The sequence below is a fragment of the Leguminivora glycinivorella genome, chromosome 26, assembly GCF_023078275.1.
Source record: "Leguminivora glycinivorella isolate SPB_JAAS2020 chromosome 26, LegGlyc_1.1, whole genome shotgun sequence".
NCBI classification, from domain to species: domain Eukaryota; kingdom Metazoa; phylum Arthropoda; class Insecta; order Lepidoptera; family Tortricidae; genus Leguminivora; species Leguminivora glycinivorella.
Window position 1 is genome coordinate 1,138,430 of NC_062996.1, and position 22,398 is coordinate 1,160,827.

Below are 22,398 nucleotides of genomic sequence, written 5' to 3' on the forward strand. Positions count from 1 at the left end.
TTAGTAGCAAGATTACTCATTTTTGTTGGTTTTTGCGAGTCACATTAGGTCGACATACTTATATTTCAGTTACTTTAAAAAAGCGCGATTTGCAACGAAATTGGATCATTTTGTAGCAAGATACCTTACTTTTCTTGGTTTTTGAGTGTCACAATGTCTTATATTCCAGTTACTAGGGAGCCTTGTGGTCTAGCCTAAGAAGCCATTTAAAAATCATGCTTGCTCAAGGAAGTTTGGGGCCGTTGCCCCAATTATTCCTTACTTTTCCTTAATGTTTTATGATATTTCTCACTTAGTTTTTCTTGTTTTTTCAGTATAGTGGGTAGTTTAGAAGGGCGCCTGGTCGTCTAGCGTGTGCAGCCAGTTGAAGATCATCTTGTTGCGCACGTACTTGCTTTAATAAGCTTGGAGGTTAGGGAATCGCCCTGTTTCCTCCTACTTTGTATTTTAACACGCTTCACATTGAAGCTGGCTTATTTTGCAGTGATATTCCCGATTTTTGTGTATTTAGTATAGTTTCCAGTGGCTATGTAGTCTAGAAAGGAGCCTGGTCGTAAAAGGGGTGGAACCGGTTAAATATCATGCTAAGGAGGTTAGTGTGTAATTGTAATTGTAAAGGTGTAATTTAGAGGTAATGTATCGAACATTATAGTTACTAGTGTGTCTAAAAGGGCGCCTGGTCGTCTAGCGTGTGCAGCCAGTTGAAGATCATCATGTTGCGCTGGTATTTGCTGCGCGGGCTCAGCTCAGATCATGGTCGCTTAAAAGCCAATTGAAACTCATTCTATTGTGAATTGTGTTCATATCGATAGAATTTTAGAGGGCGTTGTCCCTATTTACCTTATTCTTCAAAAAATACTGTTTTGCAGCGAGATTGCTTAGATACTGTGGTCTTAACGGCAGAAGGAGGTAAGGGGGCGTTGCCCCATTTTTCCTTTTTTCTTAAAAATTACCCATTTTGCAGCTATTCGGTACAATTTAGAGGTAATGTATCGAACGTTATAGTTACTAGTGTGTCTAGAAGGGTGCCTGGTCGTCTAGCGTGTGCAGCCAGTTGAAGATCATCATGTTGCGCTCGTACTTGCTGAGTGGGCGGCCGCGCTCGCGCTCCAGGTCCGCCGCCGTCAAGCGCGAGCGCGCACGCTTCTGTAACATTCATATTAAAATCATACATACAAATATTGGTTAAACGTCAATTTATCCGCGGCGTTGTTCAGTAATGGTTAAATGGGTACTATATATGTATATGTATGTATATATTTTTAGTTAGTTTATGTGTGTATATGATTGTACTTATTTATGTATGTATATTGATGCGTAATAATCTATTTAAATTTTTGTTTTATTTTCCGCACCAATTGTAAGTTTCTATTTGGTCCAATGGTTGACTGTTAGAGAATGCCTTAACTTAAGGCATTAAGTTCGCCATTTGTACTTTATGTTGTGCAATAAAGGTTAAATAAATAAAAACTAAAGGTTAAAATACTCTTTATTCCCATTAACAACAGGCGGTCTTATCGCTTAAGAGCGACCTCTCCCAGACATTAATATTGGTTGGCTAGAGGTGAAGGTGAATTTTGAAAAATCCTTTCTTAGTGCTCCTCTACACTTTTTAAGGAACCCACGTGCCAAATTTGGAATCTCTAGGACCAGTGGTTTCGGCTGTGCGTTGATATGTCAGTCAATTTCTTTTTATATATATTTAGATTACATATTTAGGATTTTTCTGTGAGGATAAGTCTAATAGTCACGAAAAATTTTGTATGAAAATATACGAGTGGCAGCACTCGCAGAAAATTAGAAAGCAGATTTTTTTTTTTAATGACCGATCAAAGGGAATGAAGAATTGTTGGTGGTGTTAGTGGTTTGAAAATTACGGTTTTATAAACAACTGTGGTTGTTGAGGTGAACTAATAAAGCGAATAGAAAACGTTATAAGCTCAAACAATTGTTCAACAGTTTTGAGTTTGCAATTTAATTGTTAGTGGATAATACTTTGTATAGAGAATTATTGCTGAAGGGACTATTAAGTGCGCCAACTTCTGGCGAAAGGGTGTCATATCCGGAGCCTACTGCCGAATCCGGGAGATCAGACAATTCAAAGTAGCAGTTTTGTCGCCTAAGTTGTCCTTAGTTTTTAATATACGATGTGTAGTAAATGTGATATGATAGTAAATATGTGATGTTTTATAGTAAGGATCTTACCGGGATGCACGAAGCGCGTGTGTATGGTGGGCACCGGGGGCACGGCCAGCACGGTGGGGCCCGCGCCGCCGCCACCAGACAATGCTGAGGCCACCGCCGCCGCCTGACGCACAAACATACATTACACTCCGCAGGACACACGACCACACCTCGGACACTAGCGACACACCTCGGACGGCTCGGACGCTAGCGACACACCTCGGACACTCTGGCAATCAAATAATATGAAAGAAACGCGTTCCTAAGCACATAGTCTAAGCTCATGTAGGCGAAGGCGAACGCGCACCACGCTTGTGCTTGTGTGAACTAAGACAAGTCAACTGGTCGCTTATGTGGCCGGCCGGGCCGAACTTGGTCTTAATACATATGAGTAATAACGCAAGTATCAATATAGTTTAGGTGGTATAATAAAAATATAGCCTATTGGAGTTCAATGGCGCCATTCGCAATTCTCTACATTTTTCTCTCGCACTGTAACTGCGCCGAAATATCGGGAGCTCGACAAAAACAAAAAGGTAATCACGGTCTATATCCCGGGTCATATAAGTCCTTTGAAAAAACCCTAAAAATGAATGGAATCAGGCAGATATAGTTTATTCATTGGCCCATATTGAAAAGACTTTCCTCACGTAATACATCGTTTTAATATAATATTACTACAATATTGTTATCATTATCAAGGAAAAAGGAAGAAAGAGGGCAGCGCCCCCTTATTTCCTTAAAATGTGAAAATCACATTTTTAAAGAAAAAATGTTTCATATAAACTATAATTTTCCACCTATAGAGTTTAATGTTTTCTAAAAGCATATATCAAGGAAACACATGCAGATACAGGTTTTATAGCAAAGTGTACCTACAAAAAGATCCTGACGCATTGCAAACCTCCTTTTTTGAAGTCGGTTTAAAACATATCAATAAAGACGATCAATCCAATTTTGACATTAAAAAAGGCGGTAAATATGATAAATTTAGGGCTTAGCGGACAAATGTTTTCAATTTTTTCATTAAATTCATCACCGAGTCACTCAAAAATTGAGGGGAAGGTTCAATTTAAATAGGAAATTTGAATTTCGCGCTTTTTTGACCCAAGATTTGGTTGACCGTTTCGAAATAAAAAATCATGAATACCTCAAGTTTGTCCAGATTGAACTCTGATTGCGACATCCTTTCCAGAGCCTTGTAGGTAGTCAGCAGCCGTCGCTTTATGTAGTTCTGACGTATCTGACAAATAAATACATTTCAAAATTAGTATTGTTGAAAGAGCCAAGCCCAAGTAGGTAAGTCAGGCACTGGTCCCACCGCAAACTACGCTACTACTAAGCTACGAGCTATCGGCTATGTATATCATTTTTAGTTGAGTAATTTAGTAGATATGTCGACCTGATGTGTGTATACCAGCGTGGTAGGGTTTGAAGGATAACATTATGAGCTATTAGACCTGCAACCATTGTAACCTAAACTCAACACGCAATATTTCATTACATTTCATTTCATATAAAAACGAACAAAAGATAAGCACTCCCGTGCAAATAAAAGAGACACGGCGATTTTGATAGCTCACCGCTGGGTGAGTAACTATAAACATCGCCGTGTCTCTTTTATTTACACGGGAGTGATTATCTTTTGTTCGTTTTTATAGCCGATAGCTCATAGTTTATAAGCTCGCGGTGGGACCAGTGCCTCAATGTGGCCGGTAAAACCGTCGACAAACCCTTTCTGTGTCTGCTAAGCACCTAAGCACCAGATGTCGTGCGAAAAGGGTTACCTTCGTATTTTTCCGGAAACTAATACACACAGACAGACCGTTTTTTTTTGACATGCGTAATTGGGAATTTAGAGTTTATACTCTATCCTATCCACAACAAAATCTTGACGCCGGGATGTCCCGGACAGACAGACAGACAGACGCGGCGGGCGGCTTTGTTTTATAAAGTACTAGCTTTTGCGTGCGGCTTCGCTGTTAGAAAGAGACAAAAAGTAGCCTATGTCACTCTCCATCCCTTCAACTATCTCCACTTAAAAAATCACGACAATTCGTCGCTCCGTTTTGGCGTGAAAGGCGGACAAACAAACAGACACACACACACACACTTTCCCATTTATAATATTAAGTGAGCTTTTCTTTTTTTTGCCATTTTTTTTATTATCATTTTTTTAGGGAATTTTCGGTCAATTTTATTGTACTCAAAATCACGAGTACTTTCAATCTCACTGGGAGACAAAAAGTGTCCCAGAATTTCCATACATTTTTGTTACTTTCCTCTTTTGTTACCCCACACAACATGTATGGAAAATGGTAACAAAATAAGAAGATATCGTATGGGACATTTTTTTAACTACTAGGATTGAAGAAGCTGATTCTGAGTAGAAACCATAATTTTTTTCAAGAATATAACATTTCATAAAAAAGGGAAAAAAAAAGAAATGCTCAAGTATGGATAGAGATAAACGGTGACATCGTACCTTCTTGTTGTCAGAGAGTAGTCGCTGTGCGGGTTGGACACTTGCGCGCTGCGGGGAGGGTAGCTGAGATCCACCCACTAAAATGATAAAATATCACAAACTGAAATAGATACCATACACTAAAAGCGATCAAGCACTGGTGGCGAAGCCGGGAATCGAACCCGGGTCTCCAGTTATCGCGGCTGACGTGCTAAACCGCTACACCACCCCGACCGCCGAGGTATCTCAGGTACCCGTCGAAATTTCTCTACTGTATGTTATCTCTGAAGGCTAGGCGCCTTTGACCAACTGTAAGGACGAGCAATTTATTCCCTACATTAATTCAATTTCTATTTAATAACTCAGGTAGAAATTTATAAAGTAACTGAGTTGACCGTGACGTCACTCAATTCGATTTCATATAAATTCCATATTAGCAAGTCGTTCAAATTCGTTTTGACAGTTCTTAAAAAGAAGCTGATTTGACTAGGAGCCTCCTAATAAGGACTAAAAACAACCTCTTATTTTTTCAAAATTGAAAAAAAAAATCACTAAAAGAAGGAGCTTCCATGATTTGACCTAGACTACATTATAGATCATAAAGTAATATAGCAAGTTAAACAAAAACTTTAATATACTTTTCCACTTTAAAATAGAAATAAATAAATATTAATACGACATTCTTACACAGATTGACCGAGTTCCACGGTAAGCTTACGAATTCTTGTGTTGTGGGTACTCAGACAACGATATATATTATAATAAATGTACAAATATATATGTACATACATACATAGTAAACATCCATGACTCAGGAACAAATATTTGTGCTCATCAGACAAATAAATGGCCTTACCGGGATTCGAACCCGGGACCGCGGCGTAGCAGGCAGGGTCACTACCGACTAGGGCAGACCGGTCGTCTTATTACCATTATCTTGCATTTTTTTTGTCATATTTTACCTTCGCATAACAACGCTTGGCAGAATCCTCTTTTTGCAGAATGACTTTTTGCATACGTTGGCATACTGTCATTTTGCAGAATTATTTAAAGCAGAGTAATACAATGGCATAATGGTAAATTGTATAACAGTCGTATAATCGATTAATTGTTTTGTCGAAAATTGTGTCGCATTCTATTGACTTGGCATTCTGTCATTTCTTTGGCAGAATAATACATTGGCATAATGTTGATACGCAGAATAATGTCACTTATATTTTATTTATTTTTTATATTATTAATTAAAAAGGGTTTTCGGTTTACTCACTGTCAATCAAACACGTTCCTCCTCGCTTCGCTCGTCTTCGCATCTAAACCGACACTGTGACATATAAGATTTCTGTATCCTATGAGTATTATGCGACATAAAATGCTGCAAAATTAAAGTCGACGATATTAACAGTATGCTATTACTAATTCGGTGAAATGTAATGTATACTAAATACATTTCTGCTATATTAAAATCGACAATATTAGTATTCTGCTATCCAGAATTCTGTCAAATGAATGATATGCCAGCTGTTATGCTATTTGTACAATTATGCAAAAGTATCATTCGGGTAAAAATGTTTCTGCGAAAGCTGCTATGCCAAATGTATTTCGGAAATCGAATTTAGATGATATTAATAATTTAGTGAATTCGAACCTGCGACCCAGGTGCTGCAAGAACGGGAGGCAGAACTCAGCGTGAGGGCTTCGAGCGCCGCGCAAAGCCCACCTCTGACGTTGCGCTGAAAAAAGCAATTTACTTAATAAATAAGTTTTTGGCAAAAATATCATTTTTGGCACAAGCTTTTATCGCCGACTTTACCATTCTTTCAACAGTCATCTACTGCTCGAGACGTTTCTAAAAACCCCTTACTCGATGGGGATACGACGTTTCATGACAGAGTTCCTATGACCTTTCTGCTCCATCATCAGATCAACTCCATGATACCATAATATTGCATTGTCACGTGATTTACATATGTGTGCAAAATTTCAGCTCAATCGGAAACCGGGAAGTGGGTCAAAATTTAGCTTCTACGTTTTGACGCACACTAATGTCACTAATAAAAGCTTGTAAAAACTCAAACATTATTTTTCTACTCGTCGACTGTAATCTGTCAATTAGGACACCACAGACTAAACTATAAGTGCTAACTTTTCAGTGTTGGATACTCTATGGCAGTTCTGACTCAACTATAATAATAAATGTAATCTCATTATAGTTGACTTTAAGTTAACTGTAATAATTTCAAAAAATAGAACATCATACAATTTCTATACTAATTTGCGATACCTGGCAAATTTTTCTGCATCTGAAATACATTTTTTTTATTTGTCGCGTTATCGGCCAATCAGAGACGGTTATTACAAACAATTGGTTGCTAGGTAATTCTTTAATATTCTTGTTGATACAACGGTGAACGACGCTATTAACATTAATTTAAACTTGCATGAATGATGATATTTCCGTCCATTGATGATGAAGATGATGACTCGTAGAAAAAGTATTGTATACAATAGTGATATAATTAAGCTTTTCACTCTCGTACCGTACTATTAGGCCACTCAGCAAAGCTTCGTGGCCTAAACATGGTAGTCGACTGAAAAGCTTTGTATTATATCGCGATTGTATAAAATACTATTAAAGCCTCACCAGAAATGTATGATTACGCGCCATCTTGCGGAATTTCATTACAACTATTTTCTTCATACTAAACTGAACTGTCACCCCATATATCAGAATAACAGCGCCCTCTAGACAATAGTCATATATTTCTGGTCAGGTTATAAGGTGCTGCACACGGTTTTCATCGATTTTCGACAAGTTTTGAGTCGAAACTCCTAAATATGCACTACACATAGAATTATAAGACCAACGGCCATCGGTTCTTCAATCTTTTACCTCTATTCGTAAGAGCCATATTTAGAAAAAAAAATACTTATTTTTTATGAATTTTAAAAAAAACGTCTCCTTAGTACATTTTGTATAGGAAGGACGCGCAAGAGACGTCTCTTGGCGCGCGCCAAGCGACGCGTCGCCTGGGGGCGCGTCTTACGTCTTTCCTATACAAAATGTGTTTTTTAAATTACATTCAGGCGGCGTGGCGCGGACGTCCGTTCCGCACCTCAAGACATGCGTCTCTTAAGTGGGGACGGTCCCTTAGACCATGTTTAAAAAAATTCATAAAAAATATGTGTGGGGGTGATCCCTAAAAAACACTTTTATCGAAATTAGATTTTAGTAAAGGGTGTTACATACATGAAATCGACTTGTTTGGATTCACCTTTGACTTTTCTAAAACTTCAAGAGAGATTTTAATTTTAAAGTAATGCAAACTAAAGCCATGACCAAAAAACCACTTTATAACCCTAAAATTGTTCAACTTTGAGGCCAAATATCACAGAAACAATAAGCACTTATAATAGTACTTCACAATATGAGATACTATGTTGTATAAAGACGATGCTATTAATATGATAGCTTTTAGAAACTATCATAATATCAGTGGATTCAAATCGAAAGTCATTGGCGCAGGGAACACCCTTGACAAGGAGGCGCACTGAATGATTTGACCCGACCGAGGTCATGTTTCCCGAAAAAATCTTAACAGCGCGATGTAGGATTTCGCACACATGGTACAGCGACATCTAACGAGCACTTCTGTAACTACTTGCGCGGAGGGCGCGGTTTGTCAGCTGTGAGTGCTGTGACTTCATCAGCGCGATGTAGGATTTTGCACACATGGTACAGCGACATCTAACAAGTGATTCAGTAACTAAATCAGTCTAAATACCTTCGTGGCGGGCGCGGCTTGTCAGCTGTGACGTCATCGGCGCGGAGTGACCGTCGGAGCCCTAGGGCTGCGCAGAGGGCCGCGCAGCCCGCTAGACAGGCTTATTGTAAAAGGACTCAAATAAATTCTTCCCTATTAATTACACTGCTAAGTGTTATCAGTACCAAGATTCGAATTCTGTTCATAGAACATGCCTCTTAAACGAAACTTTAGAACTAATAATAATAACTGACTAGTACAGTCAAGTGCAAAAATACGTATCGAAATAATCGTCTCATAAATATGGTACTACGCTCTTATTACACCGGACTAAGATGCTATAAGACATATTTTTGAGTAAGATGTGTACACCCATAATTTTACACTTGACTGTACCATCCAGAGATCATGTTTCCCGAAAAAATCTTAACAGCGCGATGTAGAATTTTGCAGACATGGTACAGCGACATCTAACGAGTGATTTTGTAACTAACCTTAGTATACCTTCGTGGCGGGCGCGGCTTGTCAGCTGTGACGTCATCGGCGCTAAGTGACCGTCGGAGCCCTAGGGCTGCGCCGAGGGCCGCGCAGCCCGCTAGACAGGCTTATTGTAAAAGGACTCAAATAAATTCTTCCGGTTCTTCCCTATTAATTATACTGCTAACTATTACCAGTACCAAAATTCGAATTATGTTCATAGAACATGCTTATTACTTTAGAACTACTACTACTACTGACTAGTAGACTAGTACTATCCCGAGGTCATGTTTCCCGAAAAAATCTTAACAGCGCGATGTAGAATTTTGCAGACATGGTACAGCGACATCTAACAAGTGATTCAGTAACTAAATCAGTCTAAATACCTTCGTGGCGGGCGCGGCTTGTCAGCTGTGACTTCATCGGCGCTAAGTGACCGTCGGAGCCCTAGGGCTGCGCCGAGGGCCGCGCAGCCCGCTAGACAGGCTTATTGTAAAAGGACTCAAATAAATTCTTCCCTATTAATTATACTGCTAAGTATTACCAATACCAAGATTCGAATTCGTTTCATAGAACATGCCTAATACTTTAGAACTACAGGGTGGCTAGCCGAATGGCTCACGAAACGCTCACGAAACGAAGCGCTAGTAGATATCTATCTCTATCGCGCTTGCGTATTGGCGCGACAGAGCCAACGGCGTATCGCTTTCGTTTGGCGTCGGAGAAATGCCATTCGGCTACGGGGCCTGACTAGTAATCCAGGTCATGTTTCCCGAAAAAATCTTAACAGCGCGATGTAGAATTTTGCAGACATGGTAAAGCGACATCTAACAAGTGATTCTGCAACTAAATCAGTTTAAATACCTTCGTGGCGGGCGCGGCTTGTCAGCTGTGACGTCATCGGCGCTAAGTGACCGTCGGAGCCCTAGGGCTGCGCAGAGGGCAGCACAGCCCGCTAGGAGGGACTTGCAGGCGTCCGCTGTGTGCAGGGGGAGGCCTGATGACGGCCGTCTATAAAAAAGGGATAAAAATATTAACATCATCTTCCTGTCTTGTCTTTAAAAAATAAAAATATCTCCTGCGGCATATTTCACAATCCGACAGTTATAATACATCCCGATCCTGATGTTTCGAACCACTTTACACCAACATTTTTGGAAAAAAAAAATGTCAGTTTCCATAGTTTTATTTAAAAACAAACAAAGAGTAAATAATGAAAATGACTTACTTTTGTAACTTGCTCTCTGGATGTGGACTAGCCACTCGCAGGTTCGGATCCGGCCCTTGACCAGCCTGTGAATACAGATGTAATATTAGTGAATACATAGTAACACTACTATATATAAATTATAAAATTATTATTATAAATTATAAGAGTTAGATATGTATTGTTTATTTGTTACTTAAGTTTTATGTCCAATAAAAATAATATAAAGTAGGTAAAAAAAAAAATTATAAACTGAAATGAAATAGATATAGATACCATACACTAAAGAAAAAGCGACCGACCGGTCGGCGGTCGGGGTGGTGTAGCGGTCGAACATGTCAGCCGCGTTAGCTGGAGACCCGGGTTCGATTCCCGGCTTCGCCACCAGTGGGCTTAATCGCTTTTTCTTTAGTGTATGGTATCTATTTCAGTTTAATATTTCGCTTACTTAAAACATAATCTAACACATGTTACATTTTTGCGGATCGTCGTTAGTGAGTATTTTATGATATTAATTTATCACGCAGGATTTACTTATTATGTCATTTATCAGTCATTTTTATTTTTAAACTAGTGCTGTGGCAGAGTCTGTCATTTCGATTCAAATGGCTTTTCAGAAAGTTGACAGAAATCGTATATTTGTTTTAGCGCCTCCTTGTACATAGGGCCTAATCGATTAAACCAATTCGAAATGAATCGTTAGATTTGGCAAACGATACGTCTTAGCCACATCGCAACATACTTCAAAACAAATGCGTCAAAAATGTGAACTTACAGATCCGGGACAATAGTGGTCATACTATCAGCCTACCTATAGTAAACATGAGGTGCCTGGTTCGAACCCCGAGATTGGTCAAAACTTTTGCACGCGGTCGAATCATTATAACCCTGCGGAACTCCACCCAAGGCGGAGACGGTCGTTGGTGGTTCTAGACGGTAGTCCCAGAACGGTAAGCAATCGCGGATCCAGCTTCGTCAGCGGACAGGTCCGTAATGACAGACTCTGGGACTATAATCTAAGAACCATTACCTTGCAGGCGAGTAGTCTAAGAGCTCTCGCATCGCTGGCGGCACTGGAGACGCTAAACAGCGACAGGTCCGTGGTGACAGACTCTCGGGAAGGCGAGCGGGCGACGCCTCGCCAACTCTCGCCGCCCGCCACTTCTGGAAAATACAAGAAATGTTACTTGTTTTGTTCAGAATTATGAAAAAAAAACATGATAAAAATCCGAGCACCATTGTTTTTTTTTTCTAAATATGGTTTTTTTTCAGATGAACAAATAATTCGACAATAACGGTTTTTCGAGAGTTGTAACCTGTTTCAATAACAATAACGTACATTTTAATTCGATTTACATTCAATCAATCAATCAATCAAAAATATTTTCCCCTCACTAGCTCGGAAACACGTATTTTGTCCTTTAATACCAGCGGGTAAAAACGCATTTTATCCACTAGTGGGTAAAGTGATTTGACCTTGAATAAAGTCAAATTAACTGCTTTAAAATTGATAAAAGTAGGTGAAACTAGTAATAAAGATGATTTACCACCTGTGGAACTACTGGAAGCAGTGATAAACGCATTTTTTGCGTTGAAGTTTCCTCGCTATAGTGAGGGGAAAAGTATTGTGTTACACTCGGGTGCAAATGTATTTTACTTCTCGTGTGTTAAAAAACTCGCAAGTTCAGGATTCTATTCTCGAACCACTCGCTTCGCTCGTGGTTCAACTATAGAATCCTTTCACTTGCTCGTTTTTCAATTCCACACTCGGCGTTAAAATACAACTTTGCCCCCTTGTATAACAAATAACTATTTCCCCTCACTAGCTCGGAAACACGTGTTTTGTCCTTTAATACCAGCGGGTAAAAACGCATTTTATCCACTAGTGGGTAAAGTAATTTGACCTTGAATAAAGTCAAATTAACTGCTTTAAAATTGATAAAAGTAGGTGAATCTAGTTTTAAAGATGATTTACCACCTGTGGAACTACTGGAAGCAGTGATAAACGCATTTTTTGCGTTGTATAGTTTCCTCGCTAAAGTGAGGGGAAAAGTTTTGTGTTACACTCGGGTGCAAATGTATTTTACTTCTCGTGTGTTAAAAAACTCGCAAGTTCAGGATTCTATTCTCGAACCACTCGCTTCGCTCGTGGTTCAACTATAGAATCCTTTCACTTGCTCGTTTTTCAATTCCACACTCGACGTTAAAATACAACTTTGCCCCCTTGTATAACAAATAACTATTATTGCCATAACTACCAACACAAATACATGAGAAAAAAATACAAACAAAAAAGATAAAACTTAAACAATGTAGCAAGAAATAAGAAATAAAAATAATAAAAAACCTAAAATTAACATTAAAAACATTAAAATTAACATAAATTTGACCCATATCCCAGTCGACTTCTACACCCACGGGAAGAAAGGGGGTGGTGAAATCCCCGTCACCACACTACTAAATTCTACTAAAGTCATATATGTTTACGAATACCTCTGTATCTTATACTATTAAACGAGCAATTCTTGTATATTTATTTATTTATTTATTTATTTATTTATTTATTTATATATACCGACGATCTCGGAAACCGCTCTAACGATTTCGCTGAAATTTGTTTTGTGGGGGTTTTCGGGGGTGAAAAATCGATCTAGCGTAGCCTTAGATCCCGGAAAACGCGAATTTTCGAGTTTTCATGAGTTTTTCTTTCGCATTTGTAAACGTAAAATATGGTCCTTAATTTCGCCGCGCGCGCATCGATTCCGCTTAGCTCAGTCGCACGAGGTCGGTCTAATGTACGCAGATAGATCGTAGGTGTCAGGGTTTCGAATCCCGGTCAGAAATTAAGTTTTTGTTTTTTGTCTTTTTTTTTTGTTTTTGTATTTATAAGAGTTTTTTTTTTATCTAAAGACGTGATATATTAAAATAGAACCGAGCGAAGCTCGGTCGCCCAGATATTGTTTCGAATACTAGCTTTAATAAAGACCTTCTGGCTGCACCCTACTTTGTACACAATAAGAATGGAGGTCAGCGCCGCACTGTCCCAAATACAGGCTTTGTTTAAAAATAACTAGAAATAGGTTATTTGCTGGCATTGTGTGAGCTGCCGCTAAAAACTAGAATAACTATAGAATTCTGACACAACTATAAACACTATAAAGCTGATTACATTCACACGCGCGTCTTAACTTATTTTTCCCCTCACTAGCTCGGAAACACGTGTTTTGTCCTTTAATACCAGCGGGTAAAAACGCATTTTATCTACTAGTGGGTAAAGCAATTTGACGTTGAATAAAGAACTTAAACCATAGAACCCTTTCACTTGCTCGTTTTTCAATTCCACACTCGGCGTTAAAATACAACTTTGCCCCCTTGTATGACAAATAACAATTTCAGTAGAGATGGTGTTTTTTTACGCACTAGTGCGAGAAATAGTTCATTATATGACTGGTCGAAACTTCGGATGGCCATCTGTACTGAAAAACGTCGTACGATACACGTGTGAAAAGGAAATTCGTAACTCGTGTCGATTTAAAACACTCCCTTCGGTCGTATTTTAATTTATCGCCACTCGTTTCGAATCCATCTGTACTGAAAAATATGACAAAATAAATTATTAATTATTATTCTCTTTATTGATTTCCATTATTAATTAATGGTAAAGTGTTGTCGCGTCGGGGGACCGCTCTCAATATTAGCGCGAGGGCAGACGTCGTTGACGGTTGTGTTTCCGATGCAGTCTTTAGAGTCTTATTTTAAGATTGGGTGTTGAAATTTTTGCTCAGCACTTATCTAGTTTGTTTGGTTGTAAACATATACGTTACTTGTAATTCTAATACTTCCTTTGACATTTTGGTTGTATAGTTACATTGTTCATGTTCAGGTAGTTAGTTTAATGTATGTACCTAGTGAATTTTTTGTTAAACATTTATTAAGTTAGTTTAGCTGTGTAAATATTTAGTTTTTAAGTTTCAAGTTAGACAGGCAAAGAGCGGTCCCCCGACGCGACAACACTTTACCATTAATTAATAATGGAAATCAATAAAGAGAATAATAATTAATAATTTATTTTGTCATATTTCTTGTGTTTAAGAATTCAAGTAATTTTATGTTTAAGTACCAAAATTTTTACGTTCAAGAATTTCGTAGTTAGGTTTTCATCTTACGTATTTCGTAAGAAGGTAGAAGGTAGGTAGATATTCCTAAGAAGAAGAAGGTAGGTATTTCGTAAGAAGGAAGGTAGGTATTCCTAGAGCTACTTATTTAGTTATTTTATTACTTTTTGAAAGCTCGCACTTTTAGTTTTTTTCACCCTTTTTTTATTTAATTTTTAATTTAATTCACCTTTTTTTTGTGTCGGGGTTTTTTAAATTTATAATTTAAGGTTTTTATTTCTTTCTTTTTGTAGGGGGCTCTTTCTTTTGTCATATTTCTTGTGGTTTGGAATTCAAGTACCGAATTGTATGTTAAGTACTTACCTACATTTTTTACGTTCAAGATATTCTAGAGGTAAGTGCATGCTGTTTTTATAAAAATACTAAAGTCACTATAAGCGTGCCGTTCAGATTTGAGGAGTTCCGTTCTGACCATCATCAGCAGTTCCACTGCACCAAATGTCACTGTTCCGTAAGTAAATGCATGCCATTCCTTTAAAAACACAAAAATCACCATATGTATGCCTTTCAGATTTGAGGAGTTCTCTCGATTTCTCCAGGATCCCATCATCAGGCCCCGTAGCCAAATGGCATTTCTCCGACGCCAAACGAAAGCGATACGCCGCTGGCTCTGTCGCGCCAATACGCAAGCGCGATAGAGATAGATATCTACTAGCGCTTCGTTTCGTGAGCGTTTCGTGAGCGATTGTGCCATTCGGCTAGCCACCCAGAACTGGGTTCTGAGAAAAATGGGACCAATCTGTATTCATATACTATCAAAAAAAAAATTCAAAATCGGTCCAGTAGCGACGGAGATATCGAGGAACAAACATAAAAAATAAAATACAGACGAATTGAGAACCCCTTCCTTTGAGATTTGAGGCGGCGGTTATAAATCAGCACCGATAGCATGGTCGCGCCAGGCCGTCCTTTTCGCACTTACTAATAGTACGAATATCACAGAATATAACAGTACAAATATTGAAGGCTCACTCCTTTGATGTTCATAAAATGCCGCCATTCTAAATTCTTACCTACATTAACAAACAGACCGCACGCGAGCAGCCGACATAGAATTCTATTGCGCCGCGTGAAGGTCGTCACCAGTAAACGGGCCGCGAAACTCGCGGCCGCCGCCATGTACATGTAGCGCGGCGATAGAATCGCAGAATGAGCCGCCCCTTTAGGCCTAGCACATGATTGCCGCGAGAGTATGTCGCCGCGAGATAGATGAGATGACACGTCTTTGTCGTAATTGTATTAATGACATAAGAACCGGTAGTCTATCTCGCGGTGACATACTCTCGCGGCAATCATGTGCTAACCCTGCTGGTTTTATCATTTATCGCGCGATCATGCTTGCCTCTGTAATCCATAATAAATAAATATTTTTTTTTGTGGCGGCGACCATCTTGGACCAGCGGCCATCACCTACAGCTACATATACATACAATCACGCCTGTGTCCCATGAAGGGGTAGGCAGAGCACATGAAACTACTCAGGTTTCAGTGCCACTGTTGGCAAATAAGGGGTTGAAAGAAAACGAAACTGTGACATTGCAGTGACAGGTTGCCAGCCTCTCGCCTACGCCACAATTTAACCCACATCCCACAGTCGCCTTCTCCCACGGGAAGAAAGGCCCTCACCTACAGCTAATATAAATAAAAACACTCGACTAATTCACCTTTTATAAACAAAAAAATAAATCAAAATCGGTAGATCCGTTCAGGAGCTACGACACGATGCGATGCCACAGACAGACACACACATACACACACACACACACACACACACACACACACACACAGAGACAGATAGACACGTCAAACTTATAACACCTCATCGTTTTACGTCGAAACACAACTTTCTACGATAATTGGTCAAGTGCGAGTCGGATTTCGACTAGGGTTTGCAATCCGGATATTCGAATATCCGAATTATTCGAATATCCGCCAATATTTTTATCCGAAAATATTCGAATAATCCAAGTGAAATTATCCGGATAAACGGATAATTTCTATAAACATTATTTTTTATTTATAAGTAATATATTTAATAGATAGACGTTACTGAAACCAATTTTGATCAATTCTTAATACGGACAATGTTATTGCTAACAAGTTAACACCTATTTATCTTCAAAATCAAACTAATATTTACAAAACAAAGAAAGCATTCGTGGACAAGAAGTAAGCAGAATGCCTCACCCCACGCACTCAGTTCTTATCAAATATTCGATTAATTGGATGATTAAAAAAAACAGAAAAACGTTCAAGTATTATTTTTTAATATGAAAACGTTACCCCAACCTACTTTCATTACTGCTAATAGCTAACGTGAAGTTATCTGTAAAACCGTACTTAATAAGAGATTTATACCTAGATTTCCTGGTCCCTTGTTTTTTGAAATTGAAATTTAGCGCCTCACTCCGAATTTAGCTGTTATCAGTTCCATGGCAATTTAGTACGCCAGAATTCCCTCCACTTCACTAATAAATATAAGGCATTTTTCTTTTAAGTCCTTAGTTACATGAATACACAAAAATCGGTCTAATTACTACTTATACTTTGAAATCTTAGTCGATCTACTGATCAGCTTGGAAACTAAAACCCATAAAATCGCTGCCGAGCAATTTGAGGCGTTTTGGATTTGAATATTTAAATAAGTTCGCCTTTGTACCTCCTCCTTCTTCATTCTTTTAAATTTTATGTCTTGTATATTTTATGTTGGTGGTACAATAAAGAATTTACTTACTTACTTATTTATCACCTCTCCCCTTCCATTAGTACTTTGGTACCAGCCACTGTGCAACTAAGGTCTAAAATGATCCACACCTGGATAGGAAGTGTCTTCGACTAATTGGTCTTCTCTTTTTTTGGTTATTCTGTTTTGAACGAGTACCTATATCTTTCCTCATTCCTGTTCTAAGACCCTAACTAGGACGCTTTTGTTTAGAGCCTACGAAAAGAGTTTTCAACTTTTTATATTAAGTATCCGATCCGGTCCAAGATGGCATCTGGTACGGGCGTAGGCATTTATGCAAATGACTAGTGACTACAGTGGTAGTATCAGCATGGGCAATTATGCCACTGTCTTTCAAGCCGAGACATACGCAATAATTACCTGTGTACATAAGAATATCGACAAACCCAAGAAAAGAATATCTATATACTCAGCGACAGTCTTCTTAAAGCCTTCAGAAAGCCTTCACATCGCCCAGAGTTGACTCTAGACTGATATTAAACGGCATCCAAGCTCTTAACAAGCTTGGAAGGCAAAACAAGGTGCAACTGGTATGGATACCGGGGCACGAAGGCTTCATTGGCAATGAAAATGCTGATGAACTTGCCAAGGCCAGGTCTGAAGACAACGTCACAAGGAACCATTAAAACGGCTATGAAAGACCATACAAAGGCTAATCACCAAAAAGAGTGGGATGCCCTGGTAGGTCTGAAGCATTCAAAGCTCTTTATGCGGAGGGTAGAATCTGGATGCAGCAAAAAGCTAGGAAAGCTAGGCAAAAGACAACTACCCATGAGCCTCATCATCCGATACGTGGAGATGCTCGAGAAGGTCCTGAATAGCTGAAGGATCTTAAGATCGAAGGGGGTAATTGCACAAAAGATCCCGATGGGTCGAAGTGTATCCGGAAGGGCCCCCGCAGATTTAAGATAAGATGAGTATCCGATCCGATCGAGCGAAGGACCGACTCCTATACGTATACATTCTCGAAATTATTCAAGGCGCCATCTTTGATTTTTGCCTTTTGACATCCTTCCTATATCCGATATCGGATCGGATAATATGACAACCCTATAACCATCATCATATCCAATGATGTTGTCTCACGTTCCACTCTACAGAAGCCATCCTCTCTACCATCCATTTCCAAGGTAAAAGTGTTGTCAGAAAAACTTCTCGTTATACCTAACACCTAACTAATCACTACTACTAACTGTCTTATATCAACAGCTCACTATCTGATTGCAAGATTCTAGTCATAGAACTAAAGATAGAGAGCTAGGCGTGTTTTAATTTCTACAGTTTGCTGATTTACGCAAAAAATAAATAAAAATGTAGGTAAATTTCGCATTATGGCGCTCATCTATCTCAGCCGTTATCAATTCCACGCTTATACGCACCTGTAACATTAATTTTGTTCCCTTTAATAAATTATCCGAAATTATCCGAATTATTCGAATATTCGAATAATAAAAATTGTATTATCCGAATTATTCGAATATTAAAAATCCGTCGGATAATGCAAACTCTAATTTCGACTCTTCCATACAATTTAGTCATGAGCGCCTGATGGAATGTGATAGCAACGATTTCACAAACAAATAGTAGAAGTTTAGTACATTTCGTACTTTCAAGACGTTATATCTCGGAAACGATAAGAGATAGACCAAAATGGACTTCAGATTTGGGCTTTCGGTGGCACAATTGTGCCACACGAATTTTATATTTTCGTATATATAGACATTTTTTTGGACCGATTTGGATAATTTTTTTTTCAAAAAAATCTAACCCGCATGTAAAATCTTTATTTTTTGAGCTAGAAGGCTGAAAAAAATAGTATTTAGGTGTTTTTGTAATACATTTCGGGCCGCTAAGAATCAGCCACATACCATTGTAATTTTTTTTATTAAAAAAAAACTAATTAAAATTTTGAAAAACCTCCGACATAGTGGACCGATTACCATCAAACATGGCTAAGAACACTCCCGACTAATTCAGCTTTCAAACAAAAAAAACTAAATCAAAATCGGTTCATCCGTTCGAGAGCTACGATGCCACAGACAGACACACACACAGACAAACAGACAGACAGACAGACAGACAGACAGACAAACAGACAGACAGACAGACAGACAGACACGTCAAACTTATAACACCCCGTCGTTTTTGCGTCGGGGGTTAAAAAATAGTACATTACGATACAAGTGCGTAAAAAAGGCAGTTCGGAACGAGTGGCGATAAATTAAAACACGACCTAAGGGAGTGTTTTAAATCGACACGAGTTACGAATTTCCTTTTCGCACGTGTATCGTACGACGTTTTTCAGTACAGATGAGCCTCCGAAGTTTCGACCTGGCTTATAATGAACCACTTCTCGAACTAGTGCGTAAAAAAACGACCATCTGTACTGAAAAATAAGTTTAATATGGGTTAGCACATTGTTATTGGCGAATTTTAATGTAAATTGAGACTCCAGTGCCTATTAAGATACATTATTATAGGTAGATATCGCTATACGCCACCAGGCGTTTAGGTTCTCAGTATGGGGTCCTTCAAGAAAGGAGAGTACAAGTTTCTAATGGGTCAGCAACGCGCATGTGTCACCCTTTGAGTTGCAGACGTCCATAGATTACGGCGACCGCTTACCATCAGGCGGACCGTATGCCCGTTTGCCACCAAAGTGGTATTTCAAAAAAATTGGTCAATTGTATAAAAAAATATTTTAAACATTCTTACGTTTATTATAAATCACTTTAAACTAGATAATAAGAGTTTTATCACATCATCCAATCAGATATCGGTCCTTTGATTCGGTCCTTCGGTATGAAAGTTTTTAATAAGTTACCAAAATCTTTAAGAGAGCTACCTGTACATAGATTTAGAAATAAGTTGATGCAGTTGCTGACTAAAAAGAGCTATTACAGTGTAAAAGATTTCCTCTTTGAAGATATACAGATAGAATAGTAGTTAATTTAAGATTTTTGCATGCTAGTACAACCTGTATAGTACAAATAGCAGAATAAGCAACCAAATGTCACCTACCAACTAAGACACTAATGTACCTACTTATTCTTCGCAAATAAACTTACTTACTTACTTACTTACTTACTTACTTTGATATAATTGATATCCTTCCAACTTACATCTGATATTGGATTGGATACTATGAAAACACTCGAACAGTCACAATTTCTTTTATTTTGAGATAAAGAAACTAGTCAAGCTCACCAAACAATTCCAAGTCTATGTAGATTTACTAATATAGGTTTCTGAACCACAACACCTGGATTCTTGACCAGAACTTCTGGACCAGAGGAAACCAAAGATTACAACACTAAACCGCAAGCATAGCGAGCCAGCTTCAAAAATCAAGTTAAAATTTGTATGAAATTACTTTTAATCTTACAGATTAAAATGCAATTCTCTTGTACATTTTTGAAGAATCAAGAGAGCCTTTAGCAGTCGATGCGGTGAAAATTATTTTATGTCCCACCTGCGCACTGGTTGAGTAAATGTCATAATATTATAAAAGTTTGACATTTTTAATAATAAAAAAAAAAAAAAAAAAATAAATATTATAGGACATTTTACACAGATAATTAATAACATTTGCACCCCAGGGGCTGTTATAATAATTGTCAACTTAGTTTGGTATGAGTATTAGGTACGCTATCTATGTAATAAAAAATATTTAAAAAAAATTACAAATACATAATAGTAAAATTAAATTAAATTAAATGAGTAATAAAATTCAAAATATTTTTCATAAAGCTGAGTTTAGACTTGCAAGTTTTGAGATAGAAGTATATGTAAGAAAGAGATGCAGAATTGCAGATAGAGAGTGATAACTTGCTGGTCTAAACTCAGCTTTACATGATTAACTGTCATTGATGTTTTGCAGAGTAGGTATTGGGAACAACATAAATATTTTAAAGAGAAGTGCAAATAACATCTAAATATAAACGAGCGAACGAAACTTCAATTATTAGAACTCGAAAAATCTTATAGAAATTATATAAATTTACAAAACATGCAAACATATTTTTGATTCATAATTGGCATGTATTTAGAAAAAAATAAACACCGCATGATAAAATATCTATTCGAAATGCTACTTATAAATAAATGACACGATATCTATTGATTTTTCGGCACGAAAATAAATATAGGACACTAAATTTGGACCTAAACCGATTCTGCGTACCAATACGGAGGTGAAATAAACAAATAAGTACTTACCGCACGCTTCGGGATCCACGGTGAATAAATAAATCGAAACACTGTTGAAAAACTATGAAACTAACTATTTGTTAATAAAACACTACAATTATTATGTAAACAATAATCCTTATGTGGAAATTCGCAATATTGTCAAATTTTTGGGCATAAAACGTCAGGCCGGTGAAAATGTAAACTGCTGGATGCGTTCAGGAATATCCGGTGATTCCGGTGTGATATAAGCCGATTATAATTATCATTTCTGGCAACATTGTCATGCAGTATTAACCGCCTAATTCTAAAACCGGTTACAAAAACGCATTTTTATGTAATTTGACAACTTTTCTATTTAATTGTATAATACATGGGTGATTTACAGCGACCTCTACTAAAAAATGCAAACCTACTTGGTCCCTCACTTAGCTAAGATGCAATGTTGTGCTCTAGTCTATACTAGTAGTTCGGACAAAAGCCCACAGGTGTCGACGTTTTACGAGTTTACTTTTAGTTTTAGTAATACGTACGTATTACAATAGATGTCGCTTTCAAGTATTTTGTGCTATTTTTAAATAGTTTTTCAATTATGTCCATAGATGGCGATAGTAGTTCGCGCTGATCCTTGGTTTGGAAAATACGCGTTTTCGTCTAGAATCAGGTAGCTTAATTTTATAGCTCAATTAAGCTTAAACGTCTACAAAATATCTGAAAGAACCGGAATTATGTCACATTTCCTTGATTTTAAGCATAGATTTAGAATTATTAAACTAGATTGTTTAGTAAGGTCAAAAAGTGTGTCCACATGAGAGGTAATTGTTTGGGCTGGTGTCCCTCTCGCACTTACTGACAATGTCAACATTATTCAGTGACGTCATCACTGTCATAAATTGGGGATACCAGTCAATTTTCAAAGTTACTACTAAATCTACTAACACCCAATTGAAAGTATTTTTTAATTATACAAATCTTTGATTTACTGGCATCAAAATAATTACATTATAATTATTTTCAAATTTTTTGAAATATATCGAAACCCTGGTTTGAATATAACATTAAAATAAAATAAGAAGTTATAAAGTCAGGTAATATACAGATAGAAATACTACTAATATGGGAACCTCATTAACACTGGCAACACGTGCGAGAGGGACACCAGCCCAAACAATGTCCTCTCATGTGGACCGTTTTCGCTA

The 22,398-nt window shown here is 37.9% G+C and overlaps 1 protein-coding gene across 2 annotated transcripts; it reads right to left on the reverse strand.

Moving 5' to 3' along the window:
• Nucleotides 1–670: 670 nt before the first annotated feature.
• On the reverse strand, nucleotides 671–21,376 carry LOC125240008. 2 transcript variants are annotated; one of them, XM_048147804.1, is made up of 9 exons: nucleotides 21,230–21,376; nucleotides 11,124–11,257; nucleotides 10,115–10,179; nucleotides 9,751–9,897; nucleotides 6,294–6,378; nucleotides 4,670–4,746; nucleotides 3,335–3,427; nucleotides 2,206–2,308; nucleotides 671–1,146 (listed from the first exon to the last, which is right to left on the reverse strand). In XM_048147804.1, exons 7-9 carry the CDS (start codon nucleotides 3,368–3,370, stop codon nucleotides 965–967), a joined length of 321 nt encoding a protein of 106 aa, XP_048003761.1. In that variant the 5' UTR covers nucleotides 3,371–3,427; nucleotides 4,670–4,746; nucleotides 6,294–6,378; nucleotides 9,751–9,897; nucleotides 10,115–10,179; nucleotides 11,124–11,257; nucleotides 21,230–21,376; the 3' UTR covers nucleotides 671–964. The 2 variants fall into 2 exon arrangements, with proteins under 2 accessions (XP_048003761.1, XP_048003762.1); XM_048147805.1 differs by lacking the exons at nucleotides 9,751–9,897; nucleotides 10,115–10,179; nucleotides 11,124–11,257; nucleotides 21,230–21,376 and adding an exon at nucleotides 8,431–8,525.
• Between the last annotated feature and the right edge of the window lie 1,022 nt (nucleotides 21,377–22,398).